The 23,018-nt window shown below is 50.5% G+C and overlaps 8 protein-coding genes and 1 non-coding gene across 9 annotated transcripts; 4 read left to right on the top strand and 5 right to left on the bottom strand.

Annotated features, from left to right (window-relative positions):
- Positions 1 to 232: 232 nt before the first annotated feature.
- Positions 233 to 303, top strand: C8Q69DRAFT_t74. Its single transcript has one exon. It is a non-coding gene; the product is annotated as a tRNA-Gly (tRNA).
- A 531-nt stretch (positions 304 to 834) lies between these two features.
- On the bottom strand, positions 835 to 2,900 carry C8Q69DRAFT_417953 (major facilitator superfamily domain-containing protein). The gene is made up of 2 exons (XM_028628361.1): positions 2,451 to 2,900; positions 835 to 2,360 (listed from the first exon to the last, which is right to left on the bottom strand). The coding sequence occupies exons 1-2, from the start codon at positions 2,700 to 2,702 to the stop codon at positions 1,119 to 1,121; spliced, it is 1,494 nt and encodes a 497-aa protein (XP_028485487.1). The 5' UTR covers positions 2,703 to 2,900; the 3' UTR covers positions 835 to 1,118.
- A 190-nt stretch (positions 2,901 to 3,090) lies between these two features.
- Positions 3,091 to 3,617, top strand: C8Q69DRAFT_467674 (hypothetical protein). Its single transcript, XM_028630642.1, has one exon. It carries the CDS (start codon positions 3,185 to 3,187, stop codon positions 3,542 to 3,544), a length of 360 nt encoding a protein of 119 aa, XP_028485486.1. The 5' UTR covers positions 3,091 to 3,184; the 3' UTR covers positions 3,545 to 3,617.
- Positions 3,618 to 4,254: 637 nt separating this feature from the next.
- On the bottom strand, positions 4,255 to 5,541 carry C8Q69DRAFT_467672 (hypothetical protein). The gene has a single exon (XM_028630641.1). It carries the CDS (start codon positions 5,463 to 5,465, stop codon positions 4,386 to 4,388), a length of 1,080 nt encoding a protein of 359 aa, XP_028485485.1. The 5' UTR covers positions 5,466 to 5,541; the 3' UTR covers positions 4,255 to 4,385.
- A 1,056-nt stretch (positions 5,542 to 6,597) lies between these two features.
- C8Q69DRAFT_527942 (inner centromere protein) lies at positions 6,598 to 10,533 on the bottom strand (the record flags this gene model as incomplete). Its single annotated transcript, XM_028633663.1, has 5 exons — positions 6,598 to 7,256; positions 7,306 to 7,617; positions 7,676 to 10,150; positions 10,210 to 10,300; positions 10,358 to 10,533. The coding sequence occupies 5 exons, from the start codon at positions 10,531 to 10,533 to the stop codon at positions 6,648 to 6,650; spliced, it is 3,663 nt and encodes a 1,220-aa protein (XP_028485484.1). The 3' UTR covers positions 6,598 to 6,647.
- A 462-nt stretch (positions 10,534 to 10,995) lies between these two features.
- Positions 10,996 to 12,817, top strand: C8Q69DRAFT_402017 (putative acyl-CoA dehydrogenase; the record flags this gene model as incomplete). Its single annotated transcript, XM_028627949.1, has 9 exons — positions 10,996 to 11,202; positions 11,284 to 11,441; positions 11,503 to 11,560; positions 11,617 to 11,702; positions 11,752 to 11,841; positions 11,897 to 12,149; positions 12,211 to 12,534; positions 12,609 to 12,704; positions 12,761 to 12,817. The coding sequence occupies 9 exons, from the start codon at positions 10,996 to 10,998 to the stop codon at positions 12,815 to 12,817; spliced, it is 1,329 nt and encodes a 442-aa protein (XP_028485483.1).
- An 813-nt stretch (positions 12,818 to 13,630) lies between these two features.
- On the top strand, positions 13,631 to 15,074 carry C8Q69DRAFT_507155 (Reticulon-domain-containing protein; the record flags this gene model as incomplete). Its single annotated transcript, XM_028632862.1, has 7 exons — positions 13,631 to 13,682; positions 13,823 to 13,846; positions 13,911 to 14,027; positions 14,083 to 14,114; positions 14,172 to 14,289; positions 14,343 to 14,539; positions 14,598 to 15,074. 7 exons carry the CDS (start codon positions 13,631 to 13,633, stop codon positions 15,072 to 15,074), a joined length of 1,017 nt encoding a protein of 338 aa, XP_028485482.1.
- An 845-nt stretch (positions 15,075 to 15,919) lies between these two features.
- C8Q69DRAFT_401970 (putative extracellular phytase) lies at positions 15,920 to 17,689 on the bottom strand (the record flags this gene model as incomplete). Its single annotated transcript, XM_028627945.1, has 3 exons — positions 15,920 to 16,781; positions 16,849 to 16,978; positions 17,095 to 17,689. The coding sequence occupies 3 exons, from the start codon at positions 17,687 to 17,689 to the stop codon at positions 15,920 to 15,922; spliced, it is 1,587 nt and encodes a 528-aa protein (XP_028485481.1).
- Positions 17,690 to 18,417: 728 nt separating this feature from the next.
- C8Q69DRAFT_444721 (putative apses transcription factor Xbp1) lies at positions 18,418 to 19,980 on the bottom strand (the record flags this gene model as incomplete). Its single annotated transcript, XM_028629019.1, has 4 exons — positions 18,418 to 19,289; positions 19,341 to 19,425; positions 19,479 to 19,594; positions 19,644 to 19,980. 4 exons carry the CDS (start codon positions 19,978 to 19,980, stop codon positions 18,418 to 18,420), a joined length of 1,410 nt encoding a protein of 469 aa, XP_028485480.1.
- Positions 19,981 to 23,018: the final 3,038 nt, after the last annotated feature.

Here is a 23,018-nt window from a genome sequence, read left to right as displayed (position 1 = left end):
GAGTGCAATCTGTAAAGTTCATGGAACAATGACAAGATACGATCGGATCAATTCCGGTGTTATCACTTGCGGTAAAATCGGCCCCCGAAACTGCACAACGGCATGAAAGGATAGTCAATCCGTAATAATAACCATGCAGCTAGAGTTTAGTTAGATCTTGACCGAAAAAAAGAACCTACCCAGTATAAATTTCACTTATATACCCTATAATGTACGGGTAGTACATCAACAAGCATCATTGGTCTAGTGGTAGAATTCGTCGTTGCCATCGACGAGGCCCGTGTTCGATTCACGGATGATGCAACTCAAAAATTAAAACGGGAATTTCAAATTCTTTTTTTTTTCCGGTCCCAGATTACATGGAATCCCTATATTGCAGGATTTTTTTAAACCTTGCATTAATTACTATAATTTTCTGGGCCTTTTTATCTTATTGTTATTACTCTATATACCCTGTTTACTATGTTTATATTACTTACGTAGGTCTTCCTGCAGTGTTGGTAAGATAAATATATTTTCCGCCGGGCCGGCCGATCGTTACATTCTGACCGCGTCAAGATTAGGCTACAGTAGAGTAGATATTGGCTGATCTTTCCTGCAATAATTGCTCCTTGTAGCGCACGGTGGTATTATGTATGCTGCTGCGTAGCGGTAATTATGTACATACGATATCTAACAGATGTTATATTCTTATAGTTATACACAAGGATTAGTTATACCTGATTTTTTTCAAAAGTTAGATTGCTTTTAAGATTTATTTTCTGTTGAAAATCTCCGATTAAATGTAAAATGTAGACTAGTTATAGTAGCTTATCTAAACTAGAACCAGATGGCTATAGATATAAGCTTTCGTTGTTTGAGATACAAAAGATGAGGTTTGAAGAGTTTTGTATAAGTGATCTATTAGTCGACTTGATGATGGATTAAGATATAGTTAGTCATGCTTTAGGTAGAAATAAAACATTAGATCTAGTCTATGAATCTGGACTAACTAGCAGTTTGAATTGACCTTAAGTCACTGTTGAGCATAAAAGTTCAAAATATACCTGTTCGATACAAAGAACAGGAGTTTTGTTGAGAAGATCGATCTTGCTTCAGGTCGGTTTCTGTGACAGATCCTATGTACGCAGTAACTGCTTCTCCTCTTCACGACGCTGGCGCTGTTGCCGCCAGCCATAACCCCATTGCCATACTGCCAGAAGCACTGGCACACACAGGAAACAGATAATCCCAATTATGGTGAAGGCCCAGCCACGTCCGATGGCATCGATCATTGGCAATATAAACGCCGTGAAGGCTGCTCCGAGCCAACAACGCGTCAGGTTATTGGCAGCTGTCGCCGTCGCCGGACTCTCCTGGTAAATATCGACCATCAGGACACTCAGGATGTTGAATGTTGCTGACGAAGTGTACCCGATGATGAAGAGCAAGATAAGCGGGCCAGAAAGGTTCGTCTGGTAGTGCAGCACCCAGCCGTAGGCGATCATGCCCAGCCCCTCCAGGACAATCAGAGGGAATACGACCTCTGTTCGGGCCCGTTCGATAGGGAAGGTGGTCAGGTCCTGACGACGCGTCTTGGAGACTGTAATGCCTTGCTGGCGGGCGTACCGCGCGTAGTTCCAATCCACCATACGGCCTTGTGTGTAAGCTGCCAGCAAGCTGCCAACGCCGACTGGAATGAAGCAGAGACCTATCTGGACGTCATTGAACCCGTAGATCATCTTGAACTGCGAGGTAACGCTGGTGGAGACGGCATAATAGCTGCCGAAGATGAGGCTGTTGCAGGCCAGGATCAGGAAGACTTCCCGGTCAAAAACAATGACCAGCGTTTTGAGCGGGTTGGGAAAGTGAACGCGTGCCTGCACTGGCGTCTCCCCAGACCGGTGGCGCGAGCAGAGCTGCAGCAGAGACTGGTTCCAGCGCGGAGGCGGGCGAGAGCCGTTGCCTACAATCCTGCGAGCAGTCTCTGGGAGAAAGAGCAGGAGGGGGACAAAGAAAGCGCCAGCGAAGATGGTCAAGAACCAGAAGATCGAGGGCCACCCCAGGAACTGGGTCAGCAAGCCGCCGATAATGGGTCCGAGAGATGGCCCAAGGATCCCTCCAGCAGATGCGTATCCGATATAGACCCCGCGTTCCGCAGTAGTCACTACATCGGCCACAATGGCGTTGGCTAGGGCGACGGTGCTGCTGCTCCCTGTGCTTTGCAAGCAGCGGAGGATAATGAGGGCCACATAGTTCCGCTGCAGAGCGAGGCCGATATTGGCGGCGATGTAGACAATAAAACAGATGATGTACGCGGGCCTCCGACCGGCACTATCTGCGAAACCCCCAAAGATGGCTGGAGCCAATCCTTGGAAGATCTGAAGAGAAAGAAGAAAGGATGACGTTAGCGATTTTGATCGACAATGAGCTCATCCATCGGTACTCTCTCTGAGATGGACTCCACGTACCATATACGTTGTCACGGTCAGATTGATCAACGTGTTGCTCACATGCAGCTGGTCGGCCAGCGTGTTGAGCGCAGGGAGATAGATATTCGCAGAGAGGGGCGAGAAGAAGCCGGCAATGGACGCCGTGAGGACAATCAAGATCTTGGCCTTGCCCTGGTAGATCGAATAGACCTCGCCCTCATCAGCTCTTTGATCCCTTGGAGGCTGTTCTGGCGTGGATGAGGCAGGATCATTTGCAACCTCCGTAGCCATCTAGTTTATAGTCTGCAGCACAAAGACGAGAATGATATAATAGATGAGAATGAGAACAAGAGATGGAATCTGAATCCAGGCGCAATGGGGATCTCAGTCTCAGCCCAGGGAGAAGGGTGAGCGAATGGACAAGGATCAACGCGTGTAAGCATTCGACATTGTTTTCATCTCTGTATAATAATAGTAGGCAGTAGACTGCCACAGAAGAACAAAGAGACGGAAATCGGAAACGTTCCTATAGGCGGTGGGCTAATTAATTAGATCCTGACGAGATGACAGGGAACTACTATGGTTCCAGTCTAGTGGCCCGTTAATTCCCGTATCTCAACATATTCCATCAACTTGTATTCGAGTCTCAAGCATGTCGCTGATGGTACTGTTGCTGCTTCGCCCAGTCTGGTTTTATTTGCAGTAAGTAACTAGTAGCATGCAGGGTTCACTTCCTTGTTCGTTAGTTATCCGAGAAATGACTTGGTGATAGTATGTATGCACTTCGCCCCCTGGAGTCTACTGCTGATGGTCCCAACGCCTCTATCCGACTCCGTGACAAATTGCGACAGGCCAAAACAGTGCCTGAAGCAATACAGGAAGTCTCCAGTGCAATTATTTCAAAGATATCGTCGCTCTCAATGATACAAGAACAAGAGATACAGGCCTCCCATCCGTTGTCCGATTATGGGATCGACTCACTAGTTGCTGTGGAGATGAGAAATTGGATATTCAAGGAACTTGAAGCGGCTGTCACAATCCTGGAGCTGCTGGCAAATGAAAGCCTACTATTGTTTTCTAAAAAGGTGTGCACCAGATCAAGGGTGTTTGATTTTACTACGCTCGTTGCCTAGTCAAGATTTGAATCGACTAGCCAAGATATATAACTTACAGTTTCCTTAATCAAGAATTCAATTGCCAAAGGAGGCTTTTGATACCAACTGTTCTGACGTCTGTGCTGAACTAGGATTGCACAATAGCCCCTTTAAGTACTTAATCAAGACTTATGACAAGTGATAGATATCAAAACCTCCTCACTTAACTTCAGCCAGACCTATTTAAGGCATCCAGTTTCATTTATATCTAGTGATCTATACTTTCAGATAAAAAAAAAGGGGGATCATATATAAAGGTTTATATAATCTACAAATTACCATTTGAATAGCGCATCCTATAGTGTTCCTTTAGAACTCTGGCGGTTAGTCTTAATATCGTACTGCGATTTTACCACGCCACCTAAATGCTCCTTACAAATAGAGTAAATCTCGTCGGGGTTTAAGACCACAGAAGCGAGATAGGAAGAGAAGCTTAGAGTACGGGAATATAATCTTTTGGGTCCCTAGGACCTAACTATAGGACTTCACCCTGGCTAATTCCTGCCTGGAGCACTGCCTCCGCCACTATATCTACGTATTTCCTACTTCCGGCGTGTCTGACATGATCCTAAATAGGTGGAAATAAGTGGCTAGGCGTTGATTGTTCTGTGCCCTTTGTATAGGGTAATAGGGGCCTTTTAGCTCGCCTCCAATAAAGCAGTTAATTCATGTTTTGCATATTATTAGCGCCAAGACAACCAACTAGTAAGTATTTACTGTCATTTGTATAGTTTTACTTCTTGAGGTATAACTAAATAGCAATTATTGACTCAAAACTGAATTGTCGCCCGCGTTCAGTACCATGTAGAAGAGAAGTAGTTCATTTTGCCCTCAACAGCATTTCCACCTCATGAGCTCGATCCAACTTCCCCAGATGCCGATACAACGTCACTAGATTCCGCATGATCTGAATCGCAGTATTATTCCCCGTCTCGACATTCCGACGACTCCATCCCAAAACAGCCGCTAGAAGCACCTCTGCGTCGCCGATCCGTGCCCCGATTCTCGAATACGCCACGGCAAGGTAATATCGTATGGACGCGGTGTCAGAGCTTTCTGAACCCGCTGTCCTCTCGAGGATTGATACGGCGTTTTCGAGAAACGGGATTGCGCGCGCGTTGGGTGGTATTGTTGGCGCTTCGGCCATTACCCGGCCGTATGTCTCTGCTAGATGTACGATGCAGCGTAATGTGACGATGTCTTCTTGGCCGAGGTGCACGCGGCCGGCCTCTACTGCGTCTTCTTGTAGGCGGAGTGCGTCTTTGAATTGTCCCTGGGCGGCGTAGTCGCGGCCTAGACTGTCCATGGCCACGATGGTGAGCGGGTTTCCAGGGCCGAGGGTGGAAGTACGAAGTCGGAGAACAGTCTGGTGGAGCTGCGCGGATGTCTCTGGATGGTTATGTTCGAAGTATGTATCTGCGAGTGAGTCCATACGGGACAGCATGTCGAGATTAGGACGAGAGCCTGGATGGCGAAGGCTTCTTCGGAGGGTTAGTTCGAGAGCTCGTCGTTCGGCATCCAATGTTTGGAGTATATGTCGTTGCTGCTGGTGCTGCTGGTGCTGCTGATTTTGATGCTCAGGACTATTCGAAGGAGGAGAACGAGCAGAAAGGGGAGAATTGCTCGATCTCGCGGCGGAAGCAGTGCCCCCTTCTGAGCTGCCCGAGCGCTGTCGAGCAGTATCTGCAGCGTCTGCGTCGTGATTCTTCCGGCCCTGACGACGATAGACGCAGGCTAGCATGTTCCTCACACGCTGCGTTTCGGGATGACTGGCTCCTGCTTCGTGCTCTTTCTTCTGTAGAATTCGCTGGAGGACATCCTGAGCCTCGTCCCATTCGCCGCTCTCCATCAAACGAGCAACAGGGCTCAGGGACGATGGGCTCGGAAGTGGTAGATTCATCTCTCTCTCTCTCTCTCTAACTAGCCGCCCTCCGCGAGTCTTCGAAGATATCTACAGACCAGACAGGTGTAGATGGAGAGCATCAGTGCGTGTGGAGTCTAGAATTAGAGATATGTGATGGGAGACAGATTGTCAAGACAGACAATGAGAAGAAGTGCACTGTAGACAATGTAGAAAGTACAAAATGGAAAAGAAGGGGGGTCTATGCCAGAAAAAGATGGAATATATGAACTAACAAACAAGGCCGAAGATGACGGTAGCGGTGAAGACAGGCCGTCTTCACGCCTCATCCGGAGAGATATATCCTCCCGTAAGCACATAAGCCAGATCTGGGTGGCCTTCTCGATAGATAGATACGGCGCTTCCCCCCTCCTCGACACCGTCAGGAGGATGCATACATCTGAACCGCGTCGTGGCATCTCAAGCGGCCGTAACCAGTAACCAGCAACTGCCACTGGACGATTTGACGCGGCCACCTGGCAGCTACCTGTCCGCCATGCATGATAACAAGCATAGATTTTCCTGCAAGGCGGGGTGGCATGGATGAAACGCTAATGTTAGCATAATGATCAGTCCCGGGGCGCATGGCTATGTATGCCGGAGCACACAACTCGTGTGCGAACTATCGCATACGAGGTATAGATGCGTTTCTCCCGTATAGGAGTGGGTTCCCGGGACAGGCCGGCTTTCGGATCAAGACGATCTATCTCGCTTAATCGAGACGGAGGGGAAGATGGCTGCGTTGGTGGTTGTTCAATGGATGGAAAAGGGAACTTGGCCCCCAAACTGGATGTCATTGACGAATCTCACATGATGGGCCACCAAAAGGTCGCAGGACAAAGTTCAGCTAGAAAGACTAGAAAGACTTTAAAGTCTGGATTAATAACGTATGAGCGGCAGACTCAAGCAATATCTAAGATCCTAGACCCTAAAATAGACCCCAAGATACACGGTACGCTCAAGCCTCGAGCGTACCGGTACGGATGAAATAATATAGATCCCAGCCACAAACGCCAAAAAAGAACAACACAATTCCCTAGTATATGCATGCAATCAGGAAACGCCGCTCCCAGCAGTCCCAACACCCAGTTTTCCCTCTGGGACGCGCAAAAATGCTGGCTCTCTGCAATTGAAAAAAAAAAAAAAAAAAAAAAAGAACAACAAAAAAATAATGTACTTGGTCTAAGGGGCGAATGTCCATCCGCCATTCAGTCTCAGCCGCTGTCGCTCAGCAAGATCTTTCCGGACTTCCTCCTGAGTCAGTCCATCAGGACCGGCCCAGTTGGCACTGCTGGTACGGTCTCGGAACTTCTTGATCTTCTTGTCAGCCTTGAACGTCTCCTCCAGCGAGAATGGTGCAATCGGGCCGAAAATCATATCTGCCTCCTTGCCCTCCTGCTCGATCAAGAGGGCCCTCAGCTCATCCGGTTGAGCCCACTTGGGCACTGGCATGATCTCTGCATCCGAATCTTCTTCCTCGCTGTCAGTCGCGATCTCCGGCAAATGGATACTCTCTCCGCTAGGATACTTGGGCGAGGGCCTAGCCGGAGCTTTCTGGACACCATGACCTGGAGTCTTTTGAGAAGAGGAGCCTTGGTTGGGAGCATCCGCAAAGGGTATCTTGCCGCTAGTATACTTGCTCATATCGAGAGGGTGTCCGGGCCTTGAAGGGCCTGCATGCTGTGCGTGAGCAGCAGCAGGAGCGTTTTTGTACAAGGACGCCTGATGATGGGCCGCAGGCGGGGGAGCCGTGGGATAGCCATGTGGAAAGATCTGTGACTTGGAAGCCTCCTGCAGGCTGTTAGTGCTGATTCTTTCTGGGGGCGAAGATGAAACTTACCTTGCGGATACTTGACTGGCGAATCGGTGGAGCCATGGTTGGTCGCACGGGAGGCAGGGGATTATGTTCGTCCTCCGTCTTCCTCCGCTTGGACTCTGCCTGATACGCCGTGCTGGGCTTCGGTGCAGTGGCCCGGCTGTGGGCTTCTTCTTCTAGTGCCCTCTTGGGTGGCTTTGCTGGGTTGGGCGCTGGCTGGTTGATAGAGCGACCGAAGGGTTGAGCAGAGCCAAGGCGGGACGCTGGTCTGTTTGTACCAAGATCACTACGTTGCGAGGCCTGGGATGCACCCTTCTCTTGCTGGAGGATCGAATTCTGTGAAAGAAGGAACTGTCAGAAGATGTTGGCACTGTCCAGATCAAGGATAACATACCAATTCACTTGCAGCAGTCGGCTGCTGACTGCCTTGCCTTTCGAGTTTGCGAGTATTCTCCAATCTACGCTTCTCAATTGCCTGTTTCTGAGCGCTCTTCTTAGGGTCGTCTGCAACAGACTGCTCACGTTCCCGTCGTTCAGCCTCGGCTCGATTGCGCATTTCCTGACGACGTGCCTCCTCCTGTTGTTGCTGAGCAGCACGCTTACGTTCCTGTTCTCTTTTCTGCTCTTCTTTGCGTCGAGCTTCTCGTTCCTCTTGCTCCCTCTTCCGATCTGCAGCCAACTGTGCCTTCCGCTGAGATTGGGAGGATACCGAGCTCTTGAAGCTACCTGTCGAGGCGGTGGTGTACAACGAAGTATTACTAGCCTTCTTACTGAGACCAGGCTGCTTCGAGGCAGCCGCTGGTGTTGTTGCTGTCTGACTCGGCTCGGGTATCTGTGAAGCAAACGAGGCAGATGCCAATGGTATCTGGCGGGAAAGTGCACTTCCTACTCGGATCGAGACAGGCTGCGGTTTTGGTTTCGGTGCAGTTTCACGCGTTGGTCTCACCGGTCGTCGGTCAGCGGGTCTAGGAGCCTGTTGAGCATGAGATGCACTCGGCTCGGGTTCTCGTACGGCTTGCTTCTGAAGTTGAGGTGCCTTCTTCGGGCTTGATTTCACAGGCTCAGGCTCCGAAGCTTCACGTCTCTCCCGCTCTGCCCTTTCTAGGGATGCCTTGTGCTGGGCAACCTTTTGCCTTTCTTGCTCCCTGGCTTTCTCCGTTTCCTCTTCCACGCGTTGTCGATCCTCCCGCTCCTTCTGCTTCCTCTTCTCCTCCCTCTCGGTGGAACTGCGCGTTCTGCGCCCTTCATATCTTGGTGGACTGGGGGACGCGGGACGAGAATGGTCTTTTTCAACCGCACCATGCTGAGTGCCAGGTCGAGTGCGCGAGGCAGTTGGAGATAGCGTCTCCATCTTGGCGGCTGCTGAAACTCCAGCGCTACTCGTGAAAAGACCCTTAGCGGTCTTCATGATCGATTGGAGTTTGGATTTGGATGCGCTCAACGGACCGTCATGGCGCCTGGGAGAAGTAGAAGGTGTTGTCGATTCAGCGTCCAGATTTGAGGCCGACGCACTCTTCTGGTGAAGGCCGTTCTTGAAATCGTACCGCTGGGGCGATGAAAATACGGAAGTAGACGCAGTCTTGCCATGCTTGGACTGGACGGCCATAGGAGAGCTCTTTTCAGGAGAGTCAGCAGTCTTCTGTGCAGTCCGAGATTCAGCCTTCTCCATGTTTCCGACGGTCTCATGCCCAGCCACATTCTCCATAACATCAGCGGTGTTGCTCTTTGGAATCTTCGTCTTATGCGAAGACGCCAATGGCTTGATCCATTCGTCGTCCTCGGCATCGGCAGGCTCAGGAGCCGGGGTAACGCCGGATCTTTGGGTAGACGGCTCCTGCTTCGTGTTGGAGAGGTCAGGATATGCGACTTGAGAGCCTGCAAGAGCCGAAACAGCGGGAATCGACTTCGTCGGACGCGACGGTTGTAGTTTTCCAAGCATGCTGATCTTTTCGTGCAATCTCTGGGTAGATGATTTCGTGTGAAGCTTGCTAGCCTGCGTGTCGACCTCCAGATCCTCAGGGTGAAGCTCTTTCTCATCATCAATATCCATCTTGTCCTCCTGGAGCTTCTCATCGCGTTGCTCAGGTACTGCTTGCGTGTTCCGCGCAGGACCAGTCTGTCTGCCAAAGTAGCTGGGGCGCCCAGCCGTGTTCATCTTCGCAAGGTCGACATGACTCGTCCTCGAGATCCTCGCGCCTCCCATGCTCTTCTTTGTCATCAGAGGTTCTCTAGCAGGAAGGGAAGCAAATGTTAGGCTGCTCTTCCGCATCAAAGGCCGTTCCGGAGTTGAACCATCGGAAGGTGAACCGATATCATCAAACTGGTTGTCGAGCTCCATGTCGTCATTGCTCTCTTTCTCAGCCGGCTGCGATTCGTGTACCGAAGGCGCGGCGTTCTTTTCGGGCGATCGTACAGAACTCTGAACTGGAGTCGATTCCCGCGACATCTCTGGAACCTGCACTTCGACTTTCTTTTTAGGAGTAGACGTGCCTATATTCATTGGCTCCAGGGTCTCACCGCGCGCCAAAACATTTTCCTGAGCGGAGTGGAAGGAGCCTTCTGTAGTGCGACGATCGACAGGGCTGGGCGCATCGTGCGCAATCAAGGTTGGCTCCTCATCTATAGGTTGAGTAGATGGCTGTGAATCCTGCTGCATGCCTGGGAGAACCATCTCGTCCTCATCTGCCATGCCATGGTAACCTGAATCGGTGTTGTATTTGGGGAAAGAGTTCATATTTTGTCTGAGGTCAGGGTATTGAGGCTGGGAAGATTTCTCCGCATCCTTGTTGACGGCTAATTTAGCAATCGCCTGATTGAAGGGACTAGCCCTGGGTGGCTGGTTCGCAGAGGAAAATATATCGCTCAAGGGCTGAAGTGAAATGTCAGTAACCGACTTCGTACGGTCGCGGGGACCCAACTGGAACTCACCACACGGGCCTGCTCCACGTTGCGCTTTCGCGCCGTTCGTGGAGTCTTGCCTCGCATCTTCCCTGGCGTCTTAAAGATTTCGGTAACATTGCTAAGATCGCTGTCAGCTGCTGAAGCTTTGCTGGAACTGGCGAGATGGCAGCCTTACAATTGATTCGAGGAGAAGACCTCTGCCATATGTTCATTCAGCCACTCCAGCTCATGGCGAACTGGATACTCAATTTCCTCCATTTCCTGATTCACCAGCTGCGCGATGTTTTCCTTCTCTGCCGCGACCCAGGCAGTTGAGCCCACGGGCCTCTGTGCCCTTGCACCGGCAACCATGATGTAAACAATGCGAACCTAACGGACGGGGAGGGTAGATGCACGACTCCAGCAAGTCACAGAGGCGCGCGAAATGGCCTCAAAGCCTCCAATCTGTGTTGTATGATATCGAACCAAGCATTGGTGTGGGAAAAATGAGGGCGTCGAGGGGGTCTCTGGCTTACATGGATGGAGGTTCGAGACGCTCTATCAAAACATTCGGCAACGCGTGCGGTCGCCAGGTCAGGTGATGTCCACGTGATGTATGCCTGACCTCGCAGGCACCCATTGTCAAGGCATCCATCGGGGAGATCCCGGCTATCGGCCGATCAAGTGCGGAGAGAGCTTCGTCTGGACTCTGATCTAAGTATGGGGGGGGAACATGGGGTCGTTGGAACATCACCTGTTGGATCCCCGTATATTCTATCATAGAACACCCAGCCCAAGCATTAGACAGATATATTTCCATCGTATATACGCAGCATGGCCCACCGTTCTCTTTCTCGTTCATTCAGACTGTTTGTACCTCGATTGCCAAGATGTCAACATGCATCGGTGCAGCAAACAAGGCTCCCCAGAAAGCAATTCTCAACATCTCCGTCAAGTAGGATCATGGAGACGAGTTGCTTCACACAAGAGCAATTGATGGTGCGCGACGCAATATCTAAAATCTGCTCGAAATTTCCAGATGTACGTTATATGTCGAACAGTGACATCATCTGACCAGACCAATTATATGGTAGACGTCCGATTAATTGGAACCAACTATAGGAATACTGGGCCGAACGCGATGAAACGGGACAATATCCGCACGAGCTGCATGCGGCTCTTGCAAAGGATGGCTGGATTGGTATTGCACTGCCCGAAGAACTGGGAGGAGCAGGCCTGGGGATCTCCGAAGCCACGATGATGATGCAAACTATTGCGCAGTATGTCACTCTGCGTTCGCTTGTACAATAGAGGCCAGGCCGGGAGCTGATATCCGGATAGGACCGGCGCGGGTCTTGCAGGTGCTCAGTCGATCCACGCGAATGTCTATGCAACGCAGGTTTGTCCGTCTTCCCATTGGGCTGGAAGATGATATTAAAGTAGGGCAATGTCTAGCCAGTCGCGCGATTTGCGACGCCCGAACAGAGGAAGAAGATGTTGGCTCCTCTCATTGCAGGAGAAGTGCGGACATGCTTCGGAGTGTACGTCCGACATAACCAGGCATACTGGAAACCGTCTAACGAATCACAGTACAGAACCTAACACTGGCTTGGAGACATTGAAACTACGCACCCGCGCAGTGAGAGATGGCGACTACTATAAGATCACAGGGCAAAAGATGTACACTTGGACCCAAGCGATTGCACATGGAAATGGAGCTGACTTATCCATGCAGTTGGATATCATCAGCCCAGGTAGCGAGCCGGATGGTGCTGCTGGCCAGGACCACCCCGCTTGAAGAAGTGAAGAAGCCCTCGGAGGGACTGTCGTTATTCTTCATTGATTTCGACAAGAGTGCACCCGGTTTGGAGCTCAAGAAGATCAAGAAGATGGGAGGCAGAGCGGTAGATGCAAACGAGGTCTTCTTCGAGAATTACAGAGTCCCGGCGGACACCCTGATTGGCGAGGAAGGCCAAGGGTTCAAGATCGTATGTATCTTAGAGAGAAGAAGGGAAACCGCATGGCATTCTGACCATCATGTCTTCGCAGGTGCTATATGGAATGAACGCAGAGCGATGTCTTTTGGCTGGTGAGGCTCTGGGACTGGGATATGCAGCTCTAGAGAAAGCTGCAAACTATGCAAGAGATCGTGTAGTCTTTGGCCGGCCCATCGGGCAGAACCAGGGCATTCAGCATCCACTGGCTGCCGCATACATGAATCTCGAAGCAGCCAAGCTTGCGACGTATCACGCAGCCCGCCTTTACGATTCCAGCAAGACTGATAAAACGATCACACCGCAAGCAGTTGGAGTTGCGTGCAACACCGCTAAATACCTGGCCGCTGAGTCTGCTTTTACAGCCTGCGAGAGAGCTGTGAGTGTTATTCTTTTGTTGATCGATCAAGTCATAGACCATTGCTAAATCGTGTTTCTTTTTTCCCCCTTCAGGTCCTTTCCCATGGCGGCATGGGATATGCTCAAGAGTACCATGTTGAGCGATATCTCCGCGAATGCTTCGTCCCTCGCATCGCGCCTGTCAGCAGAGTAAGTCTAGCTTTGTTTGATCTATAATTAAGAATTTCTACCGCTGACCGTCCCAGGAAATGATTTTGAATTTTATCGGCGAAAAAGCGCTGAATCTGCCGCGAAGCTACTAGGCTCTCCACTAAGTATGTATTTTCAGCTGCATTAGCAAAAGACCCACCACGATTGGGAGACGAATGTGAGAGCTGTTCCTGGGTGCTGAAAATGGCCCTGCATCTGTAGCGCTAGATAGAGAGAAACAAAACGTCATCACTTGAAAAAGAGTCTGTATTGTTTCTGCCCAGGTTGTGCAGACCACGTACTTGGAATACTGTCTCGAGAACGCATCAGCGGTTCAGCGCTTCCATCACATGGAAATGCATCTGAGCGGCTGTCTGTCCGGTAATTCGATCGCAGTGGGTTCCAATGAGATCAGCCGAGCTCAGACGCACTTTGTCGCAGAGATGATGAATATTATCTGCCTGGTGTTTCGGGCAGAAAGAGGGGGGATAACTGACAATCAAGCGGTAATAATCCATAATAATACCATAGGTTCTAGAAACAACAGATCAGATCAGACCTGATCAGCGGAAATCTGGGCACAGCGGTGATTAGAATCCTGATCGATTCTGGTCTTGGTCTAGGTCTTGACGGTGGTGGCTGTGGCTAGAGAGTTAGTGGAGGCTCTAAGGAGGACAGGAAAGCACACGACCCTCTCGCTAGGATTGCATCACACCCCAAAACACCAAACTTGTCCCGACCGCCCATCGCCTTTTTCTCCTGCTCTTCCCTCCATCATCGTCCCCTACGGCCACAATCTCACGGTTGACTATCTTTATTTCTCACACTGAGCTACACTCTCTGTGTTGCTACAACTCTCAATTGAAACCCCTATTTGCGCTGCACGAGCCCTGTCAGAGCTGTTGCACCCACAACAAACCGCCCTAATGGCTTCCACCAACGCCGGTGACGTCCACTACCCCGTCACCAATGGAACAAGTGAGGTTCGTTGGAAATCGTTTGAATCTAGTTTGACTGAACTGGTCGCTGACACTCTTCCTCTTCCACAGTATTCTTCATTTGTCCTCCTTAACGTTTATACTGGAAATCCAGGGGACTGACCTTCCTCCCACTTACAGACGTCAAGGATACGGTCTTGGATGGTACGGAAATGATGAGATCATCTCGAGAAGGCTCGAACAATCTGGCTGACCAGTCCTGCGATAGGCCCCGTTGTGCAGAACATCAAGTCCGAAGCCAACCGCACCGGAGATGACTTTCGCGGCCTGAAGAGCTCCAAGGTGGAGTCTTCGACCACCACCGCTACCGGCCAGCCCTTGACGCGTATGTGCAGCAGCATCCATCGATTCCAGTAGGCGAGATACTAACGAGCCTTCAGCCTACCACTCGTTGCTGTACAGTCTCCTGAGCGTGAGTTGCCCGGCTTTCTGTCGACATTTGAGCCTGCGCTGATAACAACCAATATAGTGGGAGCACCCTCGCGCGACTGCTGTGTCCTTTGCCAGCGTTGTGACTTTCATCTTCGCTGCTCGATACCTCCCCCTTCTTCGCTGGGCATTCAAGTTCCTCTACGTGGCTCTGGGATGTGAGTTTGCCTGTTGTCCTTTGGTGCCTCCCGCATACTGATTCCACCCCTAGTTACCGCTGCGCTTGAGCTTGCTGGAAAGCTGGTCCTCTCCCAAGGACTCGCCAGTTCTTTCCGTCCCCGGAAGTACTACACTGTCCCTAAGGAGGCGATTGAGGGAGTTCTGGAGGATCTCGAACAGCTCGTGGACTTCTTCCTCATTGAGTTCCAGCGCATTCTGTTCGTTGAGAACATCATCCACACTGTTGCGGTACGCTCCATATTATTGTTGAGAAAATATGAAGACAATGAATCTGACGGACCTACAGGCCTTCACCGCTGCATTCTTCTCCTACTGGCTTATCAAGATCCTTCCTCTCTGGGGCCTGTCTTTGATCGGCGTGACTGTCGCCTACCTGGGCCCTCTCATCTACATCAGCAACCGCGAGATCATCGATGGTTACATTGAGAATGCTCAGAAGGTCATCCACTCTCAGGCCAACCAGGTCAAGGACATCGCTGGCCAGCAGACTGCTCACGCTACCGGCTTGGTGAAGCAGTATGCGGGTACCTACAGCTCCAAGGCACAAGAGTACATTGGAAACCGCCGTTCTGTCTCCCCCGAAGTCAGCAAGGTGGCCCCCGCCCCGGCTCTCGTCAAGGCCGAGCCCATCCCCGAGTCCACGGTCCAGCAGACGGATTTCCCCGAGGCGCCCAAGGAGGAGCCTGTCGGCCAGCACGTCGAGTCTCCGGTGTCCGCTGTGCCGACCGAGTCTGAGCTCAAGCCAGAGCCTCTGGTTGCGTAAACACGTTTCGCTGAATCCACATCAGATCCAGTTTATACTGAGTGTGGACTGGTGATCGGGACAGCAGACGAGGTGATGCCTGCAACGAAGGATGCGGCGACATGACAGACTCGGGTATGGGAACTATCTCCGATCTCAGAGAAAAATGACGTGAAGGATAGGCGGGGGGTAGGCTGACTGTCCATTTCGTGTATGATGACGAAGCAGCATGATTCTTTTGTTGTGCGCTTTTGCGTCTGTGATTACTCATGTTTTTTAATTTTTCCATTTTTCCTTCTTGATTCTTCTCTTCATTTTTCCGCTGTGTCCTGCAGAGCTCTTGACCCATTGGCTATTGGTCCATGAGAACATGCCTGGACGCAGCGACGCTTTTCGTTTCCAGCGTGTGGTAGACTTTTGATTGAGTGGCACCGTATCTCTCCGCCCGGAACGAGACGGCACCATGACGCTCCTCTGTACTCATATTTGCGCTCACGTCTCTGTATTTGAAATTGACACTCAAGAATTTTTATTTTCCTCTCATGCCTTCTATCGATATCGATCTCGTAAATGTCCTTTTATGTTTGACCCGTGCGCTGTAGCGTCTGTAGATATTACATTACGGTATAAACATCGATCCGGTCGAGACTCGAGCAGGTCTTGTACGATAATCCCGTCCTATCATCTCGGGAGTTAGCATGATGGGAATGATTCGCTATTGGCTCTGTTGATCTATTCCCTACGATAAAAATATATACAAGTCCCACCTAGTCATCGGATCCATCATCTATAAACGCTTTCCTTCTTGTCCCGTCTAAGACACCGTACGTATATATATAATACTAACGTCCATGAGCCATATGGACTTACAAATCCCGCTCAGGATGTCCATCCTCGACTTGATGGCCGGAAGTATAATTTCCGAAACAAGCATCCTGGTACATGGCCTCATTTTTCATCGTGGGGACAGCCTTCAGAAAGTCCTTGACGGCGCAGAAGCCCGTCTTGGTCTCGGGGCCATTGCAGGTTTCGATCCCGTCAAGCGGCACAGGAGCGCCGTTTAGGACGAAGCGGATATAATCCGTTGTGTTCTTGACGTGGGAGAAGTCCGGGTTAGTGTACAGGACCGGGTCGAGTGTAGATAGAGACGCTGCTTGCGGGCAGGTCCAGACTTCAGTCATGAAGCGGGCTCCGAACGGGGTGATTTGGTTCAGGTTGAATGTGCGGTTTGCGGGCGCGTGGCTCACGTTTGCTGGGAGCCCGTCGGGGCCGTAGTTGAAGTACTGGAGTCCCAGGGCGGTTATGACGGAGACGATGATATCGTCATGCGACATGTCCATGTAGAACGGCTGGTTGAGCGGGAACTGGGCCGTGTTGTTGTCGTAGGTGTAGTTGATGCTCGTGTCGCTGGAATAGATCAGTTTCGCCTGCAGACGCGCGGCGAGTTCCAGCACGTAGCCAATTCCCTGGGCACGACCGGTGGGAGAGCCGAAGCCGTAGTCGCCGTAGAACTGGAGGTCGATTATGTACTCGTAGTCGCGCCATTCCTGCTCCGTGAAGAGCGAGCAGAATGCGGAACCGGAGAAGCTGGTCGTCTCGTACACACAGAGATTCTGCATCGCAAGCACGTCCAACGCGGTGAGGTTGAAGTCCGCTGGAAGGAAGCGCGATAGACGAGCCACTGCGTCTTTGGCGGATTTAGGGATAAAGATCTCACTAGAGGCGTCTCTGTGGGTGGGAAGTCAGTTTTTGGTCTGCCTGTTCATGCTGGTAGAAAAAAAAAGTCAAAACATACCCTTCCCCCATGTCTCCTGGACACGAGTCGTAGGAAGCAAGAGTGTTGTTGAATGGATCGACTTCGGGAATAATGACCAGATCATACTGGCTGTAGGAGCTGTTTGCGCCAATGTTGTTGAAGAAACCACCTACAACGTCTGTTAGCAGAGATACTATCTACCGGATGCTTTCTTTCTGCGATAAATACTCCTGGATGGAGTAATAATAGTTAATCTCAATGGGAAAGTTAAGAGACAACACTTACTCAACCACCATCTCGCACTCTCTAGGATGCGCGCCTGCGAAGTCGTCCTGAACACCGGCTTGGGTCGCGCCGTGCCATTGGGATAGACATTCAGCGACTCATCCCAATTGACGGTATTGGCGCGGTAGAGCAGTCTTCCGTACTTATTCCAGAAATTGGCGCCGGATGTGGCTTCAGTCGAGGCACCATTAGCCGTCAGCAGATCCTCGCCCAGCAGATACTTCCAGTGGCTCAGGAACGCCAGGGGACCAGACCCGACGCTGGTGTGAGGGTGAGCTTTGGTGTAGTTGACCACCTTCTGCCCAAAGTCCTCCATGCCTTCGCCGTCGAGCGGATAAGGCGTCGGCCATCTCTGCGCATGGCGATGCAGCACATGCACCTGCGACAGTTCGCAACCACGAGGCACGCCATTTGATACATTGAACCCTGCCGCATCACGATACGGACTCAGATTCGCCCAGCTCGTGGTCATATCGAACCCAGAGGCGTACGTCGCGCCAGTCGGGGCAGCGCCATGGCTGGACACTGTTGGATTGGCGGCCGTCACGGCTGCGAGGGCCAATACCACAGCTGATGAACTTGCAATGTCCCTCATGTTGATGACGATCTTCTGCGAGGCACGCGACTGAACTGGGGAAGACCAAGAGTGCAGATTGATTTTATCTTCTTGACGCCCGCCAAGAAACGAGATAAAGCAGATTGCCTAGCGCGGACGCGATCTAGGCTATACAGTACTAAGTACTTAGTCGATGTTATTACCTGATTCAAATGGCGGAACTTGCCGTCGCGCTGGAGATTGCAGTCGATTGCCTGGTGTCTTTGCTCTTTTTCTGGCCTCTTTGTAGTAGGAGGCTGCTGGATAATCGAGATGCAAAGAAGTATTCAAATCCGGACAGACACAAGGAGGAAAATTAATGCTTCATAGAGACGATACCGGTATTGCACTAATGCTAAACACACCATAAAATACAAGTAAAAACAACTAGTTATCTATGCTCCTTGAAATGCGATATGCAATGCAATGCAATAGAATCAGGATTAGCATCAAAATACCAAGCAGAGTGAAATCCAACATGACCCCAAAGGAAGGCACGATGCAAGCAAGACAGGAAAGAAAAGATCCCTAAAACCTCTCTTTGGAACTCAATCATACTCCTTACCGGATACAAAGGATATCAACCTCATCCATCACAAAGTCATAAGATCAACCGAACGTACTGTGTTCCGTATGCGGTGTGCTGTGAGCCTTGTGTGTAATTTATAAATCGCGCCATAACCCATGCAATCAATAGAAACCCGAGAGAAATTTTAGAGAACCAGCTCTTATGCAGAGGCACGGCGTCGCTTGCGTCTCGCATCGTGCCTGGCCTGCTCGTAGGATTTGATACGACGCCCCGAATGTCCAGAGTCGTCAGGCCCGTCGATGAGGGCTGCATCCTGTAGATGAAGAGTGAGGAGAGCGTGAGCCGCGTTGACTTCACGGATAAATGGTGCGCGCGGATGTTCCCGCGCCCTCGGGGTGTGGATGTCGATGTCGCTGTCAGATGAAGCTCTTGAGGAAAGGCTCTCATCTTCTGTCTCGATGTAGTCTTCGTCGTTGTCGTTAGTGTCGCCCATGATCACAGTAGGCGCCCGCGTCTTCCGGGTCCTGCACTTGTCAGGGGAACCAACTGACTCCTTTTCGGTTTCACTCTCATCGCTGGCTTCCTCCACCCTAGAAATATTCGACATCGATGCAAGCAATCTCCGCGGAGATGGAAGTTTGTCGCGCTGGGTTCCTTGCCCTTGCCCCTGGGGTCTATTGACTGGTGTGAACGAGTTACCGTAGCGGGCAGCGGGGGAGGTATCACTATCGGCATGATATGTATCTGACTCTCGACTTCTCCTTGTCGACCTGGGTTGAATTACCTTGCCAATTCTCTCCTGCTGCGACGGGCCAGGAGGACCAGGGGGCGGCAACCGGGGAATACAGTCATACGTCGAACGTTCCTCCAGCGTGCGATAATAGTTCGCTTCTTCTGTCGCCTTTCTCACGACGGAAGAATCAATGATCATCCTACCGAAACGCTCTCGATCTTCAGGCGGTATACATAGGGAAGGGAAATCGCGTCCGAAAAGGGGCGTTAGGGCATAGCGTATTCTCCAGCAGAAGGTTGCCGCAACTGCCTTGGCAGCTTCGAAGGGCATCCAGTAGCCTTGGAGGAGTTAAAGAGGTAGAAAATAGAATCGAAAACAGGGGAAAATACCTTGTGCCGCGAGCGCTCCCCCAGTAATGCTGTGGCAGATGTCTCGAAGACCGGGGTTCGCATTCAGCATCTTTGCGGGTGTTGTCTTGGTGAATTCCGTGTCAGTTCTGCAGAGACAAGACACAGCATACAGCGTACCTTGGAGTAGTCATTGCACTTGAAAAGATGTGTCGTCCGCACCAGACCGATATTGTAGTCCCACATGACCGTCCATGTCTTTTCTTCCTCCGGGATCCTGAACGTATACTGAAATACTGCTTAGGCTTCTTAGCTATGCAACATCACAGACGAACAACCTCCCACCTTCGAAGCTTTCCCGCCCCGTCTTTTCCTGGAACGATTTCTTCTCGCTGTTGTATGGGATATGTCTGGGGTATTCCGCAATATGTCCCATTGGATGGATCTCGAAGCGACGATGCTCCTCCGCCAATACCTCATCTTGCTCTTCGCAAGGAGGGTATCTCACCACTCCGCGTGTCTTGCCTCGCGTGAAGATGGGCGCATCTTTGGCAACCTTCTGTTTCTTATACCGTGGCGTCGGGGATGGATTGTCTCTCGTGTAGCTGGTCAGAGAAGGACTGGGCAGCTGAATGCGACCCAGTTCGGGAAGAGGATTGAGCAAGGACTCTATGGATGCCATGCTTGGAATGGTATGAACTCGCAACCTGGTGAAGAAGCCGAAGCAGGGTTGAAAACCCCTTCTGGAAACGTTGATCAGGACTCTTCGATGAGCGTGTAGAGTTGCTGAAATCGGATACGGAGAGGCGTAGATATCGGAAATGGATATGTACCAAAATGGACGGGGCGGAGAGAAGACTGGGATACTTAAAACTCCTGGTTCCAAAAAAATACAAATAATGAAGAAGACGGATCAGAAGGGTATCCTGAAATCAGACACGAAACAACGGAAAAGGTAAAGGATGGATGCAGATCTCCGCTGCTGATAGATGATGTGTTTTAGATCCCTTTAAGCGATAATAAAGTGAAGTGATGCAGGAACAGAAATAGTCAACCCTCACCTGGAGAGCCCATGGAATGACCTCTTTGTCAGAGTCCTCTCTGTCTAAGATATGCTGGGAGTGGATACGTTGGCCTCACTTGAGCAAGACGGCCTGGTCTGTGACATCTGTTTGCCCTCGCAGCACGGGAGTCACTCAGGCTCCGCGCACTACGTCGAGGGAACAAGCCATGACAAGGCAGCGGTGAGCCAGTGAAGATGACTGGATCTTCTGATTGAGACACAAATATCCCACTTGTTGGGGACAGTTTCCAGCGAGGTTTCGTTTCCCCGGCGAGGACATCTTGTACCCTGCAGAGGGTATCTCGTTTCCCCGGGCCAGGGGGATGTCATTCCCCATCAAAGGCAGCTTCCGCGGAGTACCAGTCAAGACCGGGTCAGATAATCCACTGTAACCTGCCAGCCTGGGGTACAATACCCAACGAGTTGCCCAAAGCTGGGGACTGGTGTCGAAGGCCAAACATTTGCCCATAGATGTAGTCGTTTTGACCTAATCCGGTATCGGTCTGCGAATCCATGAAGCTAGGGAAGTACCCATGCCAGGATGTCGAGCCTTACCTTCGAGGCCTCACCGTTTAGCCTCTATTCTGCAGAAAGCCGAGAGATCAAGAGCCACATCGGCTGCCACGGAAACCTGGGGTCAGCTCGGAGCCTTCACGTTTCGAAAAATTTTCCTTGATCACGGTCTCGGAATAAGTCTGGGTCGCTAAGCCATATCCACTGCTTATTTCATTCATATTGACAAAAAGCGGCAATTTGGGAGACCCATCCAGCGGAAAGATACCCTCAAGAGCATCTAGGCTGCGCGGAAAGGGATATCTGCATATCTCTGCGTTAACGGGTTTTTCTTTTTTCACCCCATAATGTGCCATATCTATTATTCCTCTCTAGAAGCATTCAATATTGAGAGTGTGGCAGCCTCCATGATTTACCAGGTGCCTAAATTCCACGTGTGAGGTCATTGACTAGCCTGGGGATCTCGTATCGGAATCCTTATGCTAGAGCCGGACGGAAAGATGCATGAGCTTTGTGGCACGGAGCAATGTTGTCCTGCCACCCACGACTTCCGATGTCTGAGATGCCCTGAGATGCCCTGAGCGGTTGACAAATACAGAACGGGTCATGTCTTAGAAAGAAAGAAAGGAAGGAAGGAAAGTAGAATTCTTACCTTGAGTCGACAGTGAGAGTAGAGACGCAACTGATGTCGTACCCGGAAGGATGAGGATATTCCGCAACTTACGCCATGAGGAGAGTGTACAACATACCAAGTACTGTACATTCATTGCAGATTTTGACTCGAAGCACGTTCAGACATGAAGTTAGTCTGGCATGGTACTTACCCGATGACCTCACGTCCTGACAAACAGAGTAAAGACGCCAATACCAAGCTGTCCAATCTCCTGCGCAGAATGGCTTCAAGACATAATGCAAGAGATCGAGAACTGTAGCTGTTATTCTGATTGACCGCTTATTTGAGCTTATGCATATCCTGCAAGGAACGGCCAGATCGGAATTCACCTAATCCTTTGTTCGGTTGAGCACGTCCCGGAAAATTCTTTGCATAGTTCCATGCGGTAAACCGACATGATTTTGTTCCCTGAGTTGAGGCTCTTTTAAAGTGGCTCCATTTCTTTGTGGAAGTCTTGTATTTTCTTTTCTTCACTGGTCTGTATAGAGGATAGTTATCACTCCTGCTCAAAAAGGACTAGGGATTAAAGCAGCGATCACGGAGCTGCAAATAATGAAGTGTCAGTATCAGATGCTGCCTAGTCGCTTACTTGTCAGCAAAGATCTGACGGAAAGATGGCTAGATATGTGTGACTGTACAGTAAGTATGGAGATCATCTCCTTCTTCTGGACGTCGGCTGAGATCTGGAAACAAATAGCCTTCAAGGCTTGGCTGTTTCGCATTCCCGATATCCCGATATGAAACATCACCTACCTTGCAGTTGCTGATATCGCAGACTCCCTCGTAGACCCTTTTTATTATTTAGCTCTCGAAACTTGAGCTCTCATTTCGCCTTGTGATGTAGTATGTGAGCCCGAAAAACACCTTCACCTTTGAGCCACAGGATCCCACTGCTCGCCACGAGAGGCTAAACACGCGAGATCCATCACTTCTATCATCGTCTTGCAAGGTAACTACGAATGACCAGAGAGAAATCAAGTTTGCCTACCCTGTTTCAGAAGAGTAGGAAGCATACTGCTCATCTGGAGGACTAATGTCTGGAGGGGAACAAGCAACAGCAAGAAGAACATCCTCATCGTTAGTCCGCCCTTCTCCCAACAATAACTACCTAGTTAGTCAACTAAGTTAACCAGTCAACTACCCCAAGGCAAGAATATCCCACCAAATTGATCTAAATCCGTCTCAACTAACCATATATGAAAAGAGCTAGAACCATCCGGAATCCAATACCCTGCTCTCTAAACAGAGCAAGATCACCTTCTTCTAGACCCTATCTGACCCCTAACACAGACAATTCCAAATAAATACTACGGCCCCACGATCCCAGATCTAACAGAGATCCAGTTCGGAATTCAAATCTTCGAGTAACGACATGGATGTCTCTCTGGATTCTTTATAAATCCTCACGCGTTGCACAGAGCTAGGTCCGTAACCCCGCCTCCAAATCTATTGCTATCACTATTACTATTCT

This window comes from Paecilomyces variotii (assembly GCF_004022145.1).
Source record: "Paecilomyces variotii strain CBS 101075 chromosome Unknown C8Q69scaffold_5, whole genome shotgun sequence".
NCBI classification, from domain to species: domain Eukaryota; kingdom Fungi; phylum Ascomycota; class Eurotiomycetes; order Eurotiales; family Thermoascaceae; genus Paecilomyces; species Paecilomyces variotii.
This window is presented reverse-complemented; position numbering and strand designations above follow the sequence as displayed.

Bases quoted from the DNA above. Each gene is read 5' to 3' on its own strand.
- C8Q69DRAFT_417953 (XM_028628361.1), bottom strand. From the start codon at position 2,702: ATGGCTACGGAGGTTGCAAATGATCCTGCCTCATCCACGCCAGAACAG. The intron at 2,361-2,450 runs GTACGTGGAGTC...CTTTCTCTTCAG, and splicing joins TGACCGTGACAACGTATATG to ATCTTCCAAGGATTGGCTCC.
- C8Q69DRAFT_467674 (XM_028630642.1), top strand. From the start codon at position 3,185: ATGTATGCACTTCGCCCCCTGGAGTCTACTGCTGATGGTCCCAACGCC.
- C8Q69DRAFT_467672 (XM_028630641.1), bottom strand. From the start codon at position 5,465: ATGAATCTACCACTTCCGAGCCCATCGTCCCTGAGCCCTGTTGCTCGT.